The sequence below is a fragment of the Ambystoma mexicanum genome, chromosome 3p, assembly GCF_040938575.1.
Source record: "Ambystoma mexicanum isolate Mex_15411 chromosome 3p, UKY_AmexF1_1, whole genome shotgun sequence".
Classification (NCBI taxonomy): Eukaryota; Metazoa; Chordata; class Amphibia; order Caudata; family Ambystomatidae; genus Ambystoma; species Ambystoma mexicanum.
This window is the reverse complement of record NC_090925.1, coordinates 780,867,951-780,889,967: the sequence shown is the minus strand read 5'-3', so window position 1 is coordinate 780,889,967 and position 22,017 is coordinate 780,867,951. Positions and strand designations below refer to the sequence as shown.

Sequence of the window (22,017 nt, the reverse complement as noted above, 5' to 3'; positions counted from 1 at the left end):
TCCGTTTCCTCGGCAGGAGAAGCCCCCTGGAATGGCCTCTCTGCCCCACTCAGATTTCAGCCGGATATCCTTAAGTTCAGGAAACTTCTCAGGACTTTCCTTTTCTAATTCCCTTGCTAGTGTCCTTCTGCCGCTGTGACTGGGGCCTGGTCTCTTATGATTCTTACAGGGCCAGGACCCCCTGACTAGTCTCCCCCATCATCCCTAAAAAGCACTTACCCGTGCTAATCTCCCTCTGCCGCTGTCACTGATGCCTGATCCCTCATGAGTTCTTACAGGGGCCTGGACCTCACTGACCAGTCTCCTCCAGCATCCCTGCCAGCACTTGCCCTCTGGCACCCTTCCCGCACTTGTCTTATCCGGTCTTCTTTAATGAACAGAAAACCTTGCAAAGCATGATGCACAAGCCCTCAGTCAACCACATTGAAATCCCCATTCATTGATCAATAACAGACTGGAACTGTATTAGTTCAATCTAGGACTAAGACATTATAACATGAATCCTCACTAATCCTAAAACCTCCCTTCTCACACTGAGCCATTTCTCCATCTCCAACCAGCTTACTTGCCATAGAAAGACTGCCTTGCACTTGGCACTTTAATGCATACCATTGCCACATTAAATTAGATGGAGCTATGCCTCTCAGGTACTTTTTTTCTCTGTCCTGCAGAGCCTTACAGACAGTAAATGTTCTCTTTAGCAAGGTTTAACGACAGTATCTGTGATGTCTTGAATGTTACTCCATTTTATATCCACAAAAAAAGTGCATTGGTCCATCAAACAAACCTGTGAGGACACAACCAGTGGTGAATTGAATTTAGGGGGATACTTGGTATTTTCCCGTAGACTTATAAGTATGTTGAGTGGTTTGGGCTATTTCCAATGGACGAAACAGTTAGCAGCACTGCCCACCACCCTTGACCCCCGCCAACATCAAACTCATACTTCACTTTGAACATGCATATTGCTCATTTGGTTCTACGTATGGTAGTAGCAAGTGGTGGACCATGGTATGATGACAGGCATCAATACGGGGAAAAAATACTACAGTGTTTGATTGTGGTTAATAGTTTTATTTGTTTGCTACTAGTCTTCTGTAAGCAGCAATAGATGAAATGATCTGCATAAGGATAAAGGGAGTTCATAGTGTCTGATGGAGTTTGGTGGGGAGCGCATGTGCATGATCATTCACTATTGATACACACCGATGCAACAACAATAAGGACACTCCCACAAATCCTAACCCACTTATTTAACAAAGAAAGCAAACACGCAAGACAAGTTTGCTGGTGCAATTTACTACTATCATGCATGCAAGAGAGAAAGTCCTTATTTGCTCATTTTTGTGAGTCGCCTCCATATTTTCCTTGTAGTTTATGATGTATCGACTCTTTTCCCCAATGGGTTCCAGTCATAGCTTAATGGGGATGTGATTGATATGTTTGTGTCACCCTTTGGGGATCTTTGTGAACCCCAAAGTTTGGGGCTACCTCCAAGATGCTCCGTAGCCACTTTATACAGACCAAGACAGTTTTAATGGTTCTGGTTGGTGGCTGCAAGACTTGCAGTGAAGCCTTTTCTTCCAGGAGTTTCCCAAAATGGAGTCACTAGTGTTGGGGACTCCAGTGGCCAGCAGCCATACTTTGTTGTGCTTGAGTGAGATTGGGTGGAGACCAGAAGTGACCACGTATGGTCGTTTTTAAGATGTGAACTACAGTGAGGATCTCACAAAGCAACGTGTGGAGTTTCATGGGAGCGATTGCAGGGGATGCATGCCTGGCATCCTCTAGAATCCACATTCCTTCATCGTGCCTGGGAAATGGGTGTGAATGTTTGTGTGTGGTTGCCAGCACTGGTTGGCTGGCCACCAAATGTATGAGTGGTGCAAATGTGTATGATTTGTGGTTAGGGTTACCCTCTACCCTGTGGTCTGGCATTTAAGCTGACAATCTACACCAGGGATGTTGTCAACTTCTAGGGCTTGATCCTGAAGCATCCGGAGAGACAATTGCCCCCCTCATTCCCCCCCAGGACAACCATAGAACCTCTGCATCAGCATCTCTTAGTACTCTGAATCTCCCACAGTCAAGCTCTGCTTCGCTCCAGACTAGAAGGAATGTGTCTGGGGCTTGTCCTCCATTCCTCCCATCCAGCGGGGAAAGCCGGATCCTTTCTTCAATAGGCATGATTGTGACTCTGAGACTCTCAGGTCCCACTGTGTGCAGGACCCTGGAAGCCGAGTGCTGTAACCTCCTGATATGTCACCACGGATGTTGCCACAGCTGGACCCTCAGCTCTGAGATTCATCTGTGTAGTGAAACCCTGGTAGAGCCAAGCAGGTTCATGTGCCTGGGCCCTTGAAACAGATCCTAGGAAGAACCTCCCGAACATTGAAGACTAGGCACTTTAGCAACTCGATCCATTTGATTTAGCAAGTCAATAAGTGCACCATCCAGCATCCAGCTGCACTTTTCTTTCACTGGCATTCCCCCCCCCCCCCAAATGAATGTCATTTTGGGCACCCAGGGCTGTCTCACAAGATGTGCATTGAAATCTCGATTTCATGTGTGATCCCACCAGTATTTCTTGATGTCACAAAATTTGCACAAAACTTTGAAAAAACGGTATAGCTGAGGAGAGCACTGTGCCACAATGACAGCCTTTCTGAGCAATAATCACTTTGTGATGTTCTTCAATCACGTGCTCCCTACTTGTCCGTTACGACACCCCTTCTCTTCCTCAGGGGCATCATTTCATCACTTGCTATGCATTTTCTGTCGCACCGTACATGTTTGTATTTTAGCAAAATGAATACATGTACTGCATTGCTGATATATTACAGCCTTATAGACCGTGAGACAGGCCATTATCGCAAAATAATGTCATGTCGCCAAGTTATGGCCGAAGGCGAAGCCAGGGTCATAAATTGGGGAAGGGACATCCCAGCCCATAATGGCCCCTTCCAAAGTCTACAAGGCTATTAGCACATAGTGGTAATATCAATGTAGGTTTTGGAATTGTGCTGCTGCAGAATAAAACGTTAGTTTAATAGTGAGTAAAGGAAATAGACACAGCGTGTTAGTAAATTTAATGTGGTTGTATATTGTAATTTTTAAATAACTGTCATGAACCATCGGACACGCCCCTTCTGGGCCTCCTGGTCCCTGACACGTCGGGGCTTACGCTCTGTTATACTACCAACATGGCTGCAAGCACAGAACGCTGCCTACCAGCCTTCACGTCCAATGCAGCACGTTCTATAAAGTAGCCACACTCCTGCGGCCCCGCGCGTCTCAACGCTACTGTTAGCTGTAGCTAGACGTGCGCTCCGTAGTTCGCCTTCGCGGAACTCTGTTGTTTCCTGGTTCCCGGACCTTCTGCTTTCCTACTATTCTCAATCCTTCTTATTCAGCCTTCTCCCGGATTCCGTACACCCGCCTCTGAGTTTTCCTTTCCCCTTTCCTGGACTTCCTGGAGTTTCCTAGCGATCCCGGACTTGAAGCTGAATGAACACTGGAAGCCGAAGACGGCCGAGCGGCCTTGTACAAGACCCGAACCATACGAAAGAAAACTCCTCCTAAGGATTCCATCAAGCAGCGAAAAAAGGTGAGAAAAGGAGAAACCTGTGACAATAACACGGTTGTCTTTAAAAGGTAAACATTTGAATGATAAGTTTGTTTGAAGTGGAACTGTTTTCACAAGAGCATGCATTGGGTATAATGCAAAAGTAAACGGATTCTCTACCCAAAGGTAAACGCCTTTTTCCATGTTTTAGATGTTTTCCATAATATTTGCATAGTAAAACAAATATTGCTAATCTTGCTGGGTAATTGGAATTCTGTTTTTAATGCAGTGGGCCATTGTATGCCATTTTCTTGTGTGCTTCCGAAGCCAGAATGTAGGGTATGCAGTCAATACTGTTAGATATTGACTGCATTCAAGGTAATCTAATTGCCTGATGGCATCCATGTGTTAATAGCGTGTAGAGATTGTACACTGAGCTCATCAGCTCCCATTGCATTCCACAGTACCTTTCTTACCCAATGAAATGTTAATATCAAAATATAAAACCAGGCAATGTAACTCTGGAGCTCTCATGGTTCTCATTTACTGTGTCCAGTCCTATGTTTTTTTTCTTTACAATGTGGTACTTGCAGCCCTACATTTATTTCTAAGAAAAAAAATGAACACTACAAGTAGCAGAAGGCAAAGCATAAAAATACCTCACATGGTTCTGTGCAATTTAGGTGTCTGCAAGTTCTGAGCAAAGCATGTTTGTGTTAAAGGATGACAGTCTGTCATGCTTATTCGGTAAGCACTACTGGTGACATATTACTGCTGGACATGTAGAGGGTTTGGGGGACGTGTGGGGTTACTGATGGCAGGACAGTTATTACTGTTGGGGGGACAACCATTACTGATGAGAGTTCAGATTTGTAGGTCTTGGCAATGATGACTATTGGATGGGCAAAGTCAGTACTGCTGGGTGGTCCCTACTATGGTGAGCAGGCGCAAGTGGATCTAGGTCACCTGGCCTAAGCCCCACCCACCTGGTGCCTTCCTGGTTGCCGCTCTTTTTCCCTGCTTAGGGAACCCTCCAGCCTCTTTTCCTTTGCAGATGGGGAGCAGGTGCAAGTGGATCTAGCTCACCGGGCCTAAGCCCCGCCCACCTGGTGCCTTGCTGGTTGCTGCTCTTTTTCCCCACTTAGCAAGCCCTGCCCACCTGGTGCCTTCCAGGTTGCCACTCTTTTTCCCTACTTAAGGTGCCCTTCAGCCTCTTTTCCTTTGCAGATGGGGAGCAGGTGTAAGTGGATCTAGGTCACTTGGCCTAAGCCCCGCCCACTTGGTGCCTTCCTGGTTGCCGCTCTTTTTCCCCACTTAGCAAGCCCCGCCCACCTGGTGCCTTCCTGGTTGCCGTTCTTATTCCCTACTTAAGGAGCCCTCCAGCCTATTTTCCTTTGCAAATGGGGAGCAGGTTCAAGTGGATCTAGGTTACCTGGCCTAAGCACCACCCACCTTCTTAGCCCTGCCTCTTCCTTCCTGCTCTTAACTCTTAGATCAAGAGCATCTTTCGCCCAAGCATCTGAAGCAAATTGCAGACAAAGAAAAGGGCAATTACTGTTTGGACCTGTTCGGACCAGGAGGAACCAAGGCTCGAAACCCTGCTTAGACAGCAGGTAAGCATGCACCAACATGTGTTTACTCCCTCTGTCTCCACAGGCCATCCCCATCAACATCAGGCAATACCAAAGTCAACTTCTCCAGTGCTGGGGTTGAGGACAGGTGCTCTGTGGCAGAGCAAGTTGTCTAACACTGCCTGCCTCTTGTATTTCACTGCCCACCCCTGTTGTAAGCATGGGATGCCTGTATGCTTAAATCCTTCACCTTGCTGTCCCCTACCAAGGCAGCCCTCTCCTGCCACCCCCCCTGCATCAACAATCCCTCTATGTCCATTGTGGGAGTTTGTATTGACATATTATGGTGACACCATCACCGCCTTGTTGCTTATGCTTTGATTTGACTTTTGAACTTTTGAACTCATGTGACTCATGTTGGTTCAACCATCTCGAATCTCGCTGTTCTCATGCTGGACTTCCTTAAGCATCACGTAATCATGGTGACCATGAGTCATGTTGTGCCCATCTACGATTTGAATCCTGGCTTGCACTTGCTGATCTCTTGCAACATTATGTGTTCAGTTCTGACCTCTGCAACTTGATGTGCTCTCGCCAGTTTCTTAGGTATTCTATAACACTGTAGTTCGCCGGCTTTGCTTCTTCCTCTCTTTCACCACCCTCACTGCTGCTCAGTCTTCTCTTCCTCTCCCTGTCTTTTCTCGCTCTCCTCTTCACCCTCCCCTCACTATATTCTATACACTTACCATATCAGAAATGTCGTCAGACCTTGTATGATAATCGCATGTTTTTTCCTCCATCCCCCTCACCTTTTGTCAAAATCCAGCAGTATCAGAAATGTCGCCAGGCCTAGTACGATAGTCGCTTGTTTTGTTCCTCTCCTTCCCCCTTTCCCTCACCTTTGTTGGCGGTGGTTATGCTTAAAACATTTCATTTCACTACTGCTACTATGGTGGCAGCATGCCGCCACAGGAGCCTTCCTCTAGCTACCATGACTGTGCATGAAGTGCGAGGCTGTACCTGGCATAAGGGGGAAAGACATGGCCATACGAGGCTGCACGTATTTCAAAACAGTATATGAGCACATAAATCTGCACTTTGTGTATGATGACAGCACATGTATTTAGTATTTAGTATTTATTTTATTCATAGAGCGCACCAGGCCCAGGGGCAACCGGGCGCTTCACTTGGTAAAAGCAAGGTGGTTACAGGCATAATAAAAGCAAGGTCAAGACAATATATGTACAAACAAATATATAACATATGATTTAAATATACAGAAATATACAAGTGATGCAGTGAATATACAGATGAGGCAAGTTTAGGCATAAGGCAGTAGAGGCACTAGCTACTGACTCTAAGTAGGGTCAAGGTCGGTCGTGGGTGGACAGCCAGGCTTTGGCTTTGCGTTTGAAAAGTGGGAATGAAGGTTCAGCTCTCAGGGGGTTAGGTAGCGAGTTCCATTGCTTGGCTGCTAAGGCTGGGAAGCTACGTCCACCGGATTTTTGAAGGTTGAAACGTGGGATATCAAGGCAGTTAGTTTGGGCACTCCTGAGTGGTCTGGAGGTGGTGTGTCGAGAGAATCTGCAGGCTAAGTAGCTGGGGGCTTGGTTAGCAAGGCTTTTGTGTGTAAACGACAATGCTTTAAGAGAAACTCTTTGGGAGACTGAAAGCCAGTGGAGGTTCCGTCTGGAGTCTGAAATGTGCAAGTTCCTAGGGAGGTGGAGGGCCACTCTAATTGCATTGTTTTGGATGATTTGCAGTTTTTTTATATTGCATTGGTTAGTACCCAGATAAAGTGCGTTACAGTAATCAATTTTGGAGAGGACCAGAGTCCTGGCAAGTGTGGTACAATTGGCTGGTGAGAGGAAGGGGCGGCATGCTGTGATGAGCTTGCATGTGTAAGCTGCTGCCGAGGATACTGCATTAGTTTGTCTGGACAGAGAAAGTGTGGAGTCAATATAGATGCCAAGTGTTTTGGTGTCTTTAGCAACTTTGATAGTGTTGCCATCAATAGTGAAGGATTGAAATGCTGGGTCAAGTTTACTTAGTCTTTGGTGAGAGCCAAGGATGAGAAGCTCGGTCTTTTCGTCGTTTAAGCACAATTCATGCTGAGCCATCCAGGCCTGGATAACTTGGTAAATGGCATTGATGGCTAGGGAGTCAATTTTGTGGTCTCCTCTGATGGGTATAAGTATTTGAGTGTCATCAGCGTAGTTAGTATACGTGACGCCCAATAGATCCAACATGTCAAAGAGAGGTTTTGTGAAAATGTTGTAGAGTGTTGGGGAGACACATGATCCTTGGGGAACTCCACGGGTGACAGGAGAGGGTGTAGCGGTGGCAGTGGGGGAGAAGACCCTCATAGATCTATTGTCAAGGAATGAGGTAATCCAGGCAGTGGCTTTGTCCGAGAAGTGGGCAGCAGTTTTCAGGTGACGCATAGGTTATGGTGGTTTACTAAATCAAAAGCCGCCGAGAGATCTAGAAGGAGTAATAGGGCAAGCTTGCCCTTGTCCTTTAAGTCCCCAATCTGGGTTTTGAGGGCCAGAAGGGCGGTTTCAGTGCCATATTGATTGATTGATTGGTTGATTGATTGTTTATTTATATAGCACCTATACACAATGTGTTTCAATGTGTTGGACGGAAGCCCGATTGCCTCAGTCCTAAGAGGTTATTGGTTTCAAGGTACTGTTGTATCTGGAGGTATGCTGCACGATCAAGGATTTTGAGAAGGAAAGGGACTGTAGTGATCGGCCGGTAGTTAGTGGGTATGTTGGCATCCAATGTGTTTTTTTTTTAGGAGTGTGATGACCCAGGCATCCTTAATGTTATTAGGGACGATCCCAGAACTGAATGACGAGTTTATAAGAATAGTGATGAAGGGGGCTAAGTTATGTGAGGCCTCCTCAATGACAGTAGCAGGGCAGAGGTCCCCCTGACAGCTGGACGGTTTGAGGGTGTTGATGATGTGTTCAACTTCCAAGGCTGAGAGAGGTGAAAAGCAAAATGGTTGCAAGGATTCAGTGTTAGTTTTGGGGTTCTCTTTAGTAGTGTTGTATGAGCGATTAGACTGCAGGCTATTTTTTTTCTCATTAATTTTAGTTTGGAGAGTAGCAATCTTGTCCAAGAGGGCCTTTTGAATGTTGGCACACCAGGTACTGTCTTTGGGACATGTGTCTGGTGGGGTGGCTGGAGCTTCTAGTTCCTTAAGTATTTTGCAAAGCTCCTTAGTGTTGGATTGGGCTAGTTCAATACGTTTATTATAGGACTCTTTTTTGGCAGAGTATAGCTTCTTTGTAATTTAGGGACACTAGAGCAACACTTGCTTTGTTAGCTTCCGTGGGGTGACTCTTCCAACATGATTCAAGGATCCTTTTTTCCTTGCGAAGGGCTCTCAGCTGAGGGGTGAACCAGGAATTGAGGTGGGCCCGAGGTTTGGGTTTCCGTAGTTTGGATGGTGCGATGAGGTCAAGCGCTTTTAGCATGGTCTGATTGTAAATGTCTACCAAGACTGTGGGATCAGAACAAGAGGCGGAGAGATCATTGAGTGTGGGAAGGATGAGAGGAAGTAGTTTAGCACATGTTATATTGCGCTTATTTCTAGAGGTAGTAGCTGGTGCCATGTTAGTGATGGTGGGGATGATTTTAGTTGGAATGCTGAAGGTTATAAGGTGGTGGTCTGTCCACGTTCAGGCTAGGTTAGAGCTGATAGTGGTGTCACAGTTTAAGTCGGCTATCCAATCTAGAGTCCTGCCCTTGGAGTGAGTAGGGGAAGTCACGCGTTGAGTGCAGCCTAGGTTAGATAAAAGATTGTAGATTTCAAGTGCTGGAGCATCGTTGGGGTCAAGGTAGCCTAGGTTGAAGTCGCCTAGAACTATAATTTGGGACTTGGACTTAGTATTGTCAGTGAGGACAAGAGACAAGTCTTCGGCGAAGGTGGAGTGTGGGCCAAGCGGTCTTTATATAATGTGTAATGTGACAGTCTGGTTGGGAGAGATGGCTAGTTTGGCTGTAAGTAGTTCAGCTGAAGTGATTTGGCATGGAGCTGCGGATAAGCAGAGATTAATTGAGGTTTTGTGGATGATAGCCACGCCACCTGCTTTGGATTGATCAGTGTTGCGATCGCTTCTGATGATGGTATAGCCGTCTGGGATGGCTAGTGATAGAAGGGGTCCTGACGCGGCATGAAGCCATGTTTCTGTAATTGCTATCAGGTCTAGGTTGTGAGTTACAATGAAATCAGCCATATCAAGGGCATGGGCCATGAGTGATCTGGTGTTGACCAAGGCAGTGTCTATCATATGAGGCTGCACCTGCGAGACACTGGCAGTGCCAGTTCTCATGTGGCTGTAAATAGCATGTCATGGTATAGACTGGCCATGTGGGACTGCACATTTTGACAGCACCTGGGCATTAGAGTTGCATTTTCTAACACAGGCTTATTGTAGGTATCTTTTGCATTACTAATGCCACGTCTGCTGTTGAAGTCAGGGTGAAAGGTCATGTGATGTCACTTTCTGTGATATCACTGGTCATGCAACCCCTCGCATTTTGGTCAACCGATGTCCCAGCTGAAGATGAATGGCTGGGTTGCTTAGAAGGAGGGGAGCATTTATTAACCCTATGGAGACCTCTAGTTGGGTAGCTCATGGGGCAGTGTACCTCCCCACGCCAGAGGATAATGGAGCTGGACGTGGTGCTCAGACCACCCCTTTGTCCCCTCTCCTTAACACCTCTTATATGGCAGGAAACAGTCACAGGAAATGGATTGGTTCGCCGGCCCTTAAAGGGGGTGCCAAATATAGGCCAGGGGTTCCTCATGGGGGCTTAACACCTCTCCCTTCGTTGCACCCAGTTCAGTACCCAACGGTATTAATCAGCCTTCACAATCAGGGCAATGCCATTTTAAAGCAGAAAAGGAGAAACACAGCCGCAGACACATACTGGACGAAACGGCATAGAAATCTCAATGAATACTATGCTAGTGACTTGGCCAACAAAAAGAAATATTGTAGAGAAGGAGCCCATTATCCTTGAGGTGGCAAGCGAACGGTTAGACAAGCACAACCCTACGCTATGCATTCCTTGCTGCATGGCAATGATTAGACCCAGTAGAAAACACGCAGAGCTCCCAGGCACTCACACACAATGACAAACCAAGCCCGGTAGAAAGAAAGCTGCTTTTTACTATTTCACAAGCACAAGATCACCTATAGAGAGCTCATATGCTTCCTCTGGTCTCGTGAGGGAGAGGCGAGGGGGGGGGAGAGTCCATCCTGTGCTGCTCCAGTCACAAAACCAAAGGCCCTGTGGCATCCAGAATGGCACTCTAGATCCGCCCTCCTAGTCCCGGTTCTATGTTCATTCTTCGTCCATATTTATTTCACAGCACTGTTCCAGAAAGTTTTTTGCCAAGAAAAGAGTTGCCTTTTTTTTTATTTGGGAAGACCCCTCATCCCCCACCCCTGTTATTTATTCCCTATACAGCACCCACCCTACCCGTTACATGCCCTCCCCCCCACGCATTTTTCTATGTTTTTTTTTTCTGCAAAAATATTTCAGCAAAAAGTGCAGCGGAAAAAAACCCAGCAATGATTGAACGTCCTCCCCTAGTCCCTCAGTCAGCTCAGGTGAGCCTATTAAATCCAACCAATCCCAATCCGTCACCAATCCCGCAACATAAGTGCAGCCCCTCATAATGATGCCAGCACAAGGGGAGGGCTCGCATGGGTATACAAACCCAGGTTCTCATTCTGAGAGTGTGGGCGTTGGATCTTCTACAATGAGTTTGGATGCAGGTTGGTGAGCAGAAGGAGTCTGTAGGAGAGAAGGAGCATGGAGGGGTGACGAGCATTGAGAGGGAGAAGACCTTAGAGTGGAGAAGGAGTTTGTAGAGGAGGTAGGTGTTTTGAGACCCAAAGGGAAAAAAGAGATGGATATTTTGAGATCAAAAGGTGAGAAGGAGTTGATACGTAGGTGTTTGTAGAGATTGAGGAGAATGATCATCTTAAAACAGTGGCTACAAAATTGAGGAGTAGTGTTTTGGGACGAAATGGGCAGGTAAGTGTTTTGAGATCAGGGAGGGAGAAGAGTTTGGTAAGGGGACCGTTGGCTGAAGACATTGAGGAGGCATGTTTTTGGCCATTGGGGAAGAAGAAAGTGGTGAGAGGAGGGGGGTGCTAAGGTTGTGCAGAAGACTGGGAAATGGCAGAACAAGCAGCAAGTTGGAGAGAAATATCAGGGGGATGCTGGCAACAATAAAGGGAAGAGCACAGCGGGAGAGGAAATTGGAGAACCTCAGGAAGTGAACAGGGAGGTTGGGTAATTTGAAATTCGGAAAGAAAGAAGACAAAGTAAGTTAGAAGTCCGTAATGGATAAAAGGAAACATTAAGGAAATGCTGGCTGGTTGGAAGAAGTTGTACCAGACACTTTGGGCAATATTGTAAAATCCCAAAGGAGTTAAGAGGAATTTGCAGTGGAAGTTGGAGATGAGAGGGAGAGGAAAGGGTGGTAGAAGGAGCTGAATGGAAGCCTGCAGCTGGGGAGCTGCTAGGACAAGGTGGTCCAAGGGTGGTAAGATGTTCATCAAAAAGTGATAGGTGGAGCTTGTCAGAAGTGGACAGGTGGTGAAAAAGAGAAAGTGGCAGGAGGAGAGATACAGAAGGTGATGGGAGGAAGGCACAGTATCAGGCAGACACGTGAAGGGGCTGAATAGAGACAGCCAAGACATATGGAATGTAACTCAGGAGGAGGAAAGTTCTGAGACTATAATAGCCTTAGCTAGTAAAAACAGGGTGGTTGCAGAGGGCATGTTTGCCCAAAGCTGGGGTAGGGGAAAACCCTGATCAGAAGCGGTTGGACCCACAGTGGGAGGAGGAACAAGTACATGACGTGGTGCAGAGGAGGGTCAGGAGAAGAGTAGTAATAGGGAGGGGATTGGAGAGAGAGAATTATAGGCCAGTCTCAGGGAAGAAGATAATGGGTGCTCTTCAGTTATGGTGAAGACAACACCGATTGGTGTCAAGGTGCACACACCCTACTGCCACTGTTTACCTGATGTCTTGGTATTATGGGAAACTGGTCTTGCTTGGTGTCCAGATAGTCTAGACGCTGAGGGGTGCTGATGAAGAGAGCAAATTCCAGCCGAGGCAGCTGTGTGGCAATGCCAAGAATCGATTGTGGTCGACCCATTATTGCCATGTTGAAATGACTGTTCTATGTGATATGTCTGCTTTGTGAAGGCGCGCATACAAAAAGGCCAATTTATTTCTGATGATTTTGGACGGCCCACAAAAAGTGTAAATATCAGAATTCCTGTCAGGGGTTATTTATTTATTTATTTATGTATTTAATTTTTGTTTTTATAGAGCACTACTAGCCAACAGGCCTCAGAGCGCACCCAAAGGGACAGACAAAAGCGGAGTCGGACAAGAGGAGAGAAAAAGTAATAGAAATAAATCTAATCCAGAGAGTTAAAGAAAAAGGTATTGATCGCTTTCTTAAACGTGGTCAGTGAAGGAGAAGATTTAATGATGAGGGGCAGGAAATTCCGTTCCTGGGGTGCCCTCACATCAAAGTTGGTGCCTCCAAATTTCTTTAGTTGATAACGGGGTTGGATTAAGAGATTTGAGTTATTGGTGTGCTGGATTGTTGAAGGCAATGAACAAAAAAATATTCTTTCCTGGTATTGAGGTGCAGCTAAATGAAGACATTTAAAGGCAATAGACAGCATCTTCTATCTCACTCGCTCCCTGACAGGCAACCAGTGAAGTTATTTTCTAAAATCGGAAACATGGTCGCCCTTAGTCAGTCCAAAGACAGCCTTAGTGGTGCCATTCTTTATAGTCTACAGATGCTTAATATTAGCTTTGGAAGTGCCTATAAGTAGGCTGTTACAGTAGTCCAGGCATCAATTAATTAGAGTAGTGGCAAGAAGAGAGTGATTTTTAATATTAAGATAAGGACTCATCTGGTGGACAAATTTGATGATGAGTCCACAAGAGGAGCGAACACTAGAGACATGTTTTTTCATGGATAACTCAGAATCCAGAGTTTACAGTTTTTGTAATTATTATTATTATTATCCAAGATGAAGAAATGAGAGAATTTAGCATCAATTTTCTCAAGACAGGGTCCTGGGTCAAATATGATGAGCTCCATTTTACTGTTATCTAGGGCCAATGAAATATGGGCAATAAAGTTCTGTATCTCTTCATAAAGATTATTCACAGTTTTAGAGTCAATGGGCCTCATTCCGAGTATGGCGGTAAGGGATAGCGGCCACCGGTAACGAGACCATACTCCGAGTTCCCTTTGCGCCCTCGCCCTTAACGCCTGCTTTGAGCAGGTGTTAAAGTCGAGGGCGCAAAGGGGCCTCCAAGCCAATAACGGTGACCGTAATGAACGGTCACCATTATTTGCATCTTCCCCATTCCCATTGAGCCCTATGGGGGCTCATTTGGGAATGGGGAAGAGCCTTGGTGAATGGGGAATTACCGCCCAGCCAACCTTGGAATGGGGCGGTAATTCCGCCATCCACCAAGGCGTTGCCGGTCCGGGTACGGCGTCAACCAAGGCGTTAATAGCGCCATTGGTTAGCGCCGTACTCGGAATGAGGCCCAATGACGTAAATGCCAGTCAATTCAAAGAGGACCTGGGTGTCATCAGCATAATTTGCATACTGGACACCAAAGCCATCTACAAGATCAAGAAGTGGTCTGATATAAATATTAAATAGAATAGGAGAACGGCAAGGGCCCTGCGGCAAACCACAGAAAGAAAGAAAAGGGGAGGAGGCTTCATCTTTCATAGCTGCAACCCTAGATGTTCTAGGACCCAAGAAGGTAATAATCCAGTTGGCCGCCTTCTCTTAGCAACTGACTATGTTAAGTAAACTTTTGTGTAACAAGTCGAGATCGATTAAGTAAAATGCTGCTGAGAGGCCCAGCAACATGAGTAACACTGGGTGACCCTTTTCAACAATCCCTGAAATATTAGACTAGTCCCATGTTGAGCCCTAAAACCAGACAGATGGATGGCCAAGAGTGTATTCTCCTCAACACATTTTTGCAATTGTAAATATTCTGCCTTGTCAATAATCTTTGTTAGTTAGGGTACATTAGTAATGGTACGATAGTCTTTAGCAATAGCAGGATCCAGAGAAATCTTTTTCAGTAGGGGAGTAAGCCATGCATTCTTCAGTGAGGCCGGCACCGAAAGACATATTAATCACACTGGTAATCCATTTGATAAAGGTGTCCAGGGAGTCTTTCAAGATGTTAGTAGGGCAGGGATCACCTTCACAGGTGGTGGACTTAAGGCCCCTAATAATGTCACCCCCAACATTCCAACCAATCTGTTCCCATGACCGCTCCTACACCCACCTTCACGCTCTCCCGTGCTGGCGGAATTTCTCAGAATTTCTCAGAAGTCAGGGGGTTTCACTCACCGAATCCTCCTTGCCCCAGGCACTACCTCACTGACCTCTCTCCCGCCTCCCTCCTCCCTAAGCATTCTCCTTTATCCCACACCACATAAACACACGTGCGGCACACAAACACGCAAAAACATGCAGTTACATTCACCACATCTCCCCGTCACTAGCATTCCCCTTCTGTTCCACAACACAGACATTTGGACACAGACACACACCTGGGACTTCCACGACTCCTCTTACGGGCTCCGCCGCCCCCATTCAGCTCCTTCACGCACTCGTGTGCAGCAGGGCCGCGACAGTTCGATTCAGAAAGTCTGCTCAGAGAGGTCTCTGCATGGTCTTTCTAAATCGATTTTTATTTCATTTTAGGGTTTTCAAAACTATTTTATTCATTCCATAGCGAATTAGAGAGTGTGGGAAAGAGGACTGACTTTCTTGTGGTTCCTTTGGTGAGTCCTGTTGCAAGATGGCATCTCTAATTCCTTTAAATGAAATTACACAATGCTTGGGATAATGATGTGAGTTAGGGCCTTCCTGGCTTTGGATGAACATTTTTACACGTATCAGATCAGATTGTAGTGTAGAAATTATCAGCCTCATTTTTTTCAAATGCAAATGGTCAGCAGGGGTCTACCACCGATAGCACCTACCAGAAGGCGGAAGAGAGAAGGAAAGGGGATAGTGAATCAAAACTCCCTTGTACTCTTTAATTTTCCTCTCCATCTTGTGAAAAAGTGAACGCTGAGTACAAATTACACTTTGCAAACAGCGTCTACTACTGGATTCCTCTGGAATCTGCCTGGTCTACATCAGGTTCAAAACCACAGTGATCCTATAGGAATCCATTTGTTTTACACTTGCTTGAAAATGTCATGCTGGCATAAATCCAACACACTGACAAGAGAGAGTCGTAATGCACTGCAGAGATCATATCTCGACTCTGTGCTGCTCCTCCATCTTACCACTGCAGGAAAAATGGGGCATAGAAGGAAATGGAGGCAAAAAAGCATTACGCCTCACTTTAACAATTCCATTTCCTGCTCCACCCCATAGACAATGACAATGTAAGAAATTGTAATAAGCAAATAAGAGACACTTTCCTCTCTTGTTATGCATTTCGCTGAGAAACTATTAACAGCATGCAAGGAACAGAAAGTGTGAAAGATAAGGATTCTTATTTTTCAGCAGCCTGTCGTGAGGCGTAGTGATGTCTCATGAAGGGAAAGGTATTCTATATCCCTAATAAAATCTTATTTTAGAAGAGATTTCTGGTATGAATGGTCTGTTGATCCTGTCACTTATGTGCCAGATTACGTAGTTGTGAGATGCCTATAATTTTCACTTGTTTGTTCAGATAATATTGGCATTTTGGTAAGGAACTTGGGGTTGGTCACCCTAAGTTACCTGGTGGAACCCAGACGTGGACCCCTTTCTCACTGTGCTCAGAGAGACACAGCTCCACCTCACTGATGAGGCCCAACAAGGCTGAAACACGTATCTGGGGTTGCTGTTGGTACTCTTGCTCAAAGGAGGTTTTCCTGGCATTTCAATGCTGGACTGCTCTTGTTGGCGGGACAAAGACTGATATCCAAATGGTTATTCCTCCTTTGTGAAAAGTACAGTGAGCTAAAAGCGATGGCTGCAGACTCTCACAGTGGTTAAAAATCACTGAACAGGTTATCATGCCATGTTCTTTCGAGAGAGGGGCACCTGCTACCTTTTTTGCATTCAGATAATATTGGTGCCTATTTTATATGGATAATCAGAGTTCAATAGCAAAGCGTTGTAAGCGGATTATCATGTTTTTGATATAGTACGGAATTTCCCCTGTTGCATTTTTTCTTTGGGTAGTTATTTTGTAAAAATGTATTTGAAAAAAGTATGTAAAGCAAATAAAAAAATTAAAGTCATCCATTCTCCTCCGAAAAAGCAGGTGCACCTTAAATGCATGTTGTCACCACAGAGATGTGGTTGCATTGCTTTTTATAATAAAGGTGTCAGGGAATTAAGTTTTGTAGTTAGTAATATCTTATTCTTACCTTGCTGTATCCTCCTCCCCATTCGATGGCGTTGCTGTTGATGATTAAAGTCTGACCCTGTGGTGCACTGGCATCATAGGTGCCCACTTTCAGAAACCTGCTTGTGTCCTTCGAGCTCATCTGCCAGGTTACAATATCCGTCAGTGGTGGTGCATCTCCATTTTTGTCAAAAAAGACCTCTTTACCTGCTGCGTTCTTTGTGCGGACATTCTTCAGATAGTGAAAAAGCTGGAAAATGGAAACAACATCAAAAGTGTGATTTTATTGCCAGAGCAGTTATAATGCATTAACCTTTTCCAAAAGCACGTTTACCAAGAAACATTGAGTGAATAAGTAGATATTGAAAAAAAAATCATGATCCACTGATTATTGGCTGCCTGAACAACCTTGGCCTGAACTCATTTTGGTTGCTGGCCTACATGAGGTAAATTATTTCTTGTTGCCAGTTCTTTGGCAGCTGATGCTCTGGATTTGGATTGTATTATGTTAAGATGACCTCGGCAAACCAAAATGTACACATGATATCAGAAAAACCCAGAATCAATAACGGAAATAGACAAAGTGAAAGTCAAAACCTAGCTTTATTAACATCCACATAAAATGTGGACAGAATACAAGCACAAAAACAAAGGTTTTTATACTATGAAAGTGTCATCAACGATGTCATAACATAATATCAGTTTTCAAAACCTGCTTGTTACGGGAATTGGTTAAGGAAATTGAAAATATATATATGTTCTATAGGGGTTGAACTTCTAATTGGGTAACAACAATCTGATGGCTCCTCCTGAGACCACTTCTAAATTGATAATAATACATGACATCATTTGTACAATAGACTATTGGTTTGCCTACTATATACTGGTCAGCGGAGCTTTGGGGGTTTTGATTGGTCGGCTTTCTACTGACCAACCTTGAGCAACTGACAGGTTGTCAAGACATGAGCCAGACAGGAGTAGGGGGACAGAGGTCCATGGACTGCTTTTCTTTCAATTAAAGAAAATGCCATCCCTTAGTCCTTGGCCATGGGCCAGGGTGACCTCTTTGTAGTTGGCTTTGTACAGTGTCTTGTGTCTAGAAATGTGTGTAAGGAGTGAGGTAGGTGTTCTATCTGTATCCGTTGCTAATGAATAGACGGTGTACTTTAGACCTGGGTCATGTGTGGTGATTTCACCCTGTATTTATTGGGATTTTAGCTAATATTAATGCAAAAGTTGTGATTCCTTTTACCACCGTGGACACTCTTTGGTTATTCTTCATGGAGTCTTTTGACTTCTAATTGTCCTGCACCTGGCTTGCAATGGTCGGCTTTGCTCTTCCAGACTTTTTATTAGGCAGGGAGTATTTTTCTTGTGCTGGGAACTATTATCTCATGCATTTGCTGTAACGTTTGGACCCTTTCTAATTCCTCAGTAACCTTGGCTCTGGTTGCTAACTACTGTCTAAGCTCTGCTCATGTCTGTATCTTTGTAATTTCAGCAATTTGAGTTCTCGTGAAGACTTGAGGTCTTTCATTTACTTAGAAGCATTCTGCGGCTTCCATTTTGGAAAAGATGGCTGCCCATTACTCTTGCGTTTCTGTTAGTGAGCTATATTTGCATATCGTTCATGTCGCATTTAGCGTATGCATTGCTTATGTTAGTATTCTTCATGTCTCTATGGATGCCATGTTAATATTCTTCATGTATAAATGCATATATTGCCTAGTGTTTGTGTCCTTCGTGTTGAGTGCACATTTACTCAGTGTGTAAGGCCTGCACATGTGTTATTTCATTGGCGGTTAACTTACTCTTGCCATCTTTAGCTTAGATCATCTCCATCTCCTGTTGTACCTGCCTTTGGTATGGGCAGTATGTTGCTTTAGTGAGTAACACCTCGCACCTTTCCAATATTGGGCCGGTGGAGGGGCAGTAGCTATTGATGACGTAACCATCTGCCTCCCAACAACTATGCACTATTTGTATGCCTGTATCTAATATAGGTGCCATCCGTAGCACTTAGGAAACATGCCCTCACACTGCTACGGAAATGTCTTTGCACTTAGGCTGTTATGGGTTAATATTCATTGCTTACATTTATTGAATGGGTAGAAGAATTGTGGGTGCCAGGTCCTTTCTTTACTCTTAGAGGCACTGTTGCAATGGGCTTCATTTATGGCTCACCAGGACCAATGCCAAGATTTAGTTTGCCTCAGTAGAAGGGCCAGTTTGGCACCTCCTATCTTGCAATCAGGCCGTGCTTGCCCATTGGCCAGTGGCAGTTCATTAATTAGGGGCGAAGGGGCAACAACCCACTAGAATGTGAGCTGCCTGCCCCTCCTAAACGCGAGCCTGACACTCTAATCTGTTTATGTCACTGCATTAAACAAAGGGCAGGTTAAGCCATTTGCTTATGGCAATAGCGTAATGCATGCTGTTTACAAGTGCAGAGTGCACTCTGCGCATGTCAAGAGCGCACAAGCCGGGCGCTCCTTGACACACGTGCTGAGTGCGCTCTGCATAGTGTGCATTGAGAAGCTGCCTGGATCTTTTGCAGGCATGTGAGTGCTGAATTCAGCACCCCCAAACAACACAAGCTGACATCAAAGTCTCAAACGAAGTGAGACTTTGTTCTGCATTAGAAATATGAAAGCCAGCGTGGTTGGCAGCAGTGACCATTGAAGAGGACCCCCGCAGCATTCTCCCAGCCATAGAGGAAAACAAACAGAAGGTGAGTGACAGGTGGACAACGAATGCGTTTACATGATTGTTTGTGTGTGTATTTCTGTGGCAGCAGCAGTGGATCAAATGTCAGTCATGGCAGGTCGGTCTGAAACTAAAGCAGGAAGGGTCATTAAAGCAGACATCAAAGGAAAACAAGTAACAGAGTTTTACAAGTTTGACGTGTGCAACAATGTGACAAATTAGAATAACGCATTCGAAATCAGCATTGTTCCACATTCACCAGACCTTTTGATCGTTATGATGATTTCACCAGATGCTGATTCTTTGGCATGTCCAAAAAGGCATTTATTAAAATTGTAGCTAGCTAGAAGTTGCAAAAAAGTTTAATTTACAAAACAAGCGTTTTGTTAACTGATTAGTTTAACTTAATGTGTGCTAAGAATAGGTCTGGTCTAGCTTTCCTAACATGTTTTATTTTTTATTATTTTTTTATTATAATTGTATATTAATCATTAAAATTTTTACAATCAGAAGAAGTAGCTTAATTCCATAAGAAGACTAAAATTTCAAAACGAAATGAAATTTGAACAGAGTGCTATCAACATGCCAGTAGAGTCAAGTGCTCGTCTCTCAGTCTGTTAGTAGCGAGACGGTTTTTATGATATCTCGTAGAATGTTATAAATTGCCAATGTCCAAGCGTTTTTTTCTCCCATCATCAATCTTGACCAACAAAGATCTTTGTCTTGAAAATAAGTTCTTCAGGTGGAGTGATCTGATTTTTGAGGTACCAGGGCAAGACAGAAGTATGTGTCGAAGAGACTCGACGACACCAATCAATCCACAAAGTCTACAACCATTAGTTGTTGTAAGCCCTCGTATGAAGAGGATTTCGTTAGTAGGCAGAAGATTCAGTCTTGCTCGCAGAAACAGACCTCGTACTTTAGTTGATGGAAGTAGTTTAACAAATGGTTGAATCTCGTTCAGTTTTTTGGGGTTCCAAGGTAGATGAGACATCAGTTCATTTGCTATAGCTTTCTCCCCAGTCCTGATCCAGTGAAGCTCTTTGAGCCTTTTCAAGACCTTCGCTGGGTTGTTCCTGAGGATCTCCTTGTCCAAGGCCACATCGTGGAGAATTTCTTGGTTTCTCTGGGCCTACCTAGTTAGCATCTTGCAGCTGCCATCTTTTGTTTGTTGTGCGATCAAGTTGTAAACAGAAGGTTTATCAGCAAGCAAACATATATGGTAGAGCATCAGAGAGTTACAGCTCACTGCTGCCGACAACGAAAGTAAACTGAGTTCCTTTCTAATACAGGCCATCGAAACACATTTTGGCAGGCCCAAGATTTTTCTCCAGAAGCTTCCCTCCAAGACAAGCCAAAAAGTTGATGGAATATTTGGCATCGCCTCGGCTCCGTAGATTAATGTAGGGACTACCTTCGCTTTATAAAAATTGATCACAGGAATCAAGGAGAAACGGCCAAATTTCTCATCTATTGCGCGCCCTTGCGCCGTCAATTTTCCTGTTTTGGCCTTCAAGAAGTTCTGCATGCCTGTCTCATTTTTTGTATTGTCCAGGATCACCCCCCAAGTATTTGAACTCGACCACTTTCTCGATCGTTTTTCCTTCCAGGACTATGTTTACTTTTTCCTTGGTCTTCCTGCCTTTCGACAAGATCATCAGTTTGGTTTTGGCTTCATTGATCTCTAGACTATTTCTTTTCATATATGCCTGGAGGTTGCTCATTTGGCATTGGAGCCCTATCGGCGTGTGATCAAGAAGTGTCACGTCATCTGCGTATAGAAGTCTGGTTATTTGTGTTTTGCCCATTTTAGGAGGAAAACTTCGAAAGACAGTTTCTGGGTCTTTGATATCTCCCAGAAAGGCCGAAAACAGCACTGGTGCATCCCTGTTTGACCCCCGTTTCCATCTGAATTTGTGCGGAAAGGAGACCCTGTTGGTCGAGACATATTCTCATATTGGTACCTGAGTTCAAGGCTTTGATTGGGTCTAGCAGGGAGGGTGGGCATTGCAAAGTTGATAATTTACTCCATAAGAGCGACCGGTCCACCCAATCAAAGGCCTGGGTAAGGTCCACGAAGACAATAAGTATTTGTGGGCCACCCTCTAGGACCTTGTGCTTCATGGAGTTCAATGCCAAAATGTTGGCTGAAGTACCACCATTTTTTTTAAACCCGGTTTGTAAGAAGTCTTCGCATGGGGATGTTTTTCCCCAAGTTTTGAATTTAGTTAGAAGAAGGGTCCCATATACCTTTCCAATACAATCGAATAGCGCTATCGGCTGGTAGTTTGCTGGATCCCTTTTGTTGCCTTTCTTGTATACAGGTTCTACCATAGCGGATTTCCCTGATGGCGGCACGGATTTAAGTTCCGCGCATCTTTGGTAAATTTTGCTTAAAAGCGACGCCCACTCTTCAGGGTAAGCCTTAAGGTCCAGGTTTGTGATCCCATCTGGGCCAGGCGCGTGAGAATCCTTTAAGGTCTTGATTTGCCGGACTACGTCCTCGCGGTCATCCAAAGGAACCCACTCCACCGGGGCAGTTGTTTTTGTTTTTTGATTGGCAGACTGGGCTGTTGTTTGAGCAGAAAACAAGGTGCATCCATACTGTTTCACCTATGTTGTTCAAGATGGTAAATCCTTCTTTCTGCCTGGTTAAATTAATGAGCGACCAAAATTATCGACTCTTATTGCCCTGGATCGCTCTTTGAATAGCCTCTG

At 44.9% G+C, this 22,017-nt stretch overlaps 1 protein-coding gene across 1 annotated transcript in view; it reads right to left on the bottom strand.

The window, feature by feature from the left end:
- Positions 1 to 22,017, bottom strand: part of LOC138579954 (vomeronasal type-2 receptor 26-like) — a 400,387-nt gene that overhangs the window by 125,931 nt on the left and 252,439 nt on the right. The window contains exon 6 of the mRNA XM_069650179.1: positions 16,616 to 16,843. Within this exon, the coding sequence (XP_069506280.1) occupies positions 16,616 to 16,843 (228 nt within the window). The remainder of the gene's footprint in view (positions 1 to 16,615; positions 16,844 to 22,017) is intronic.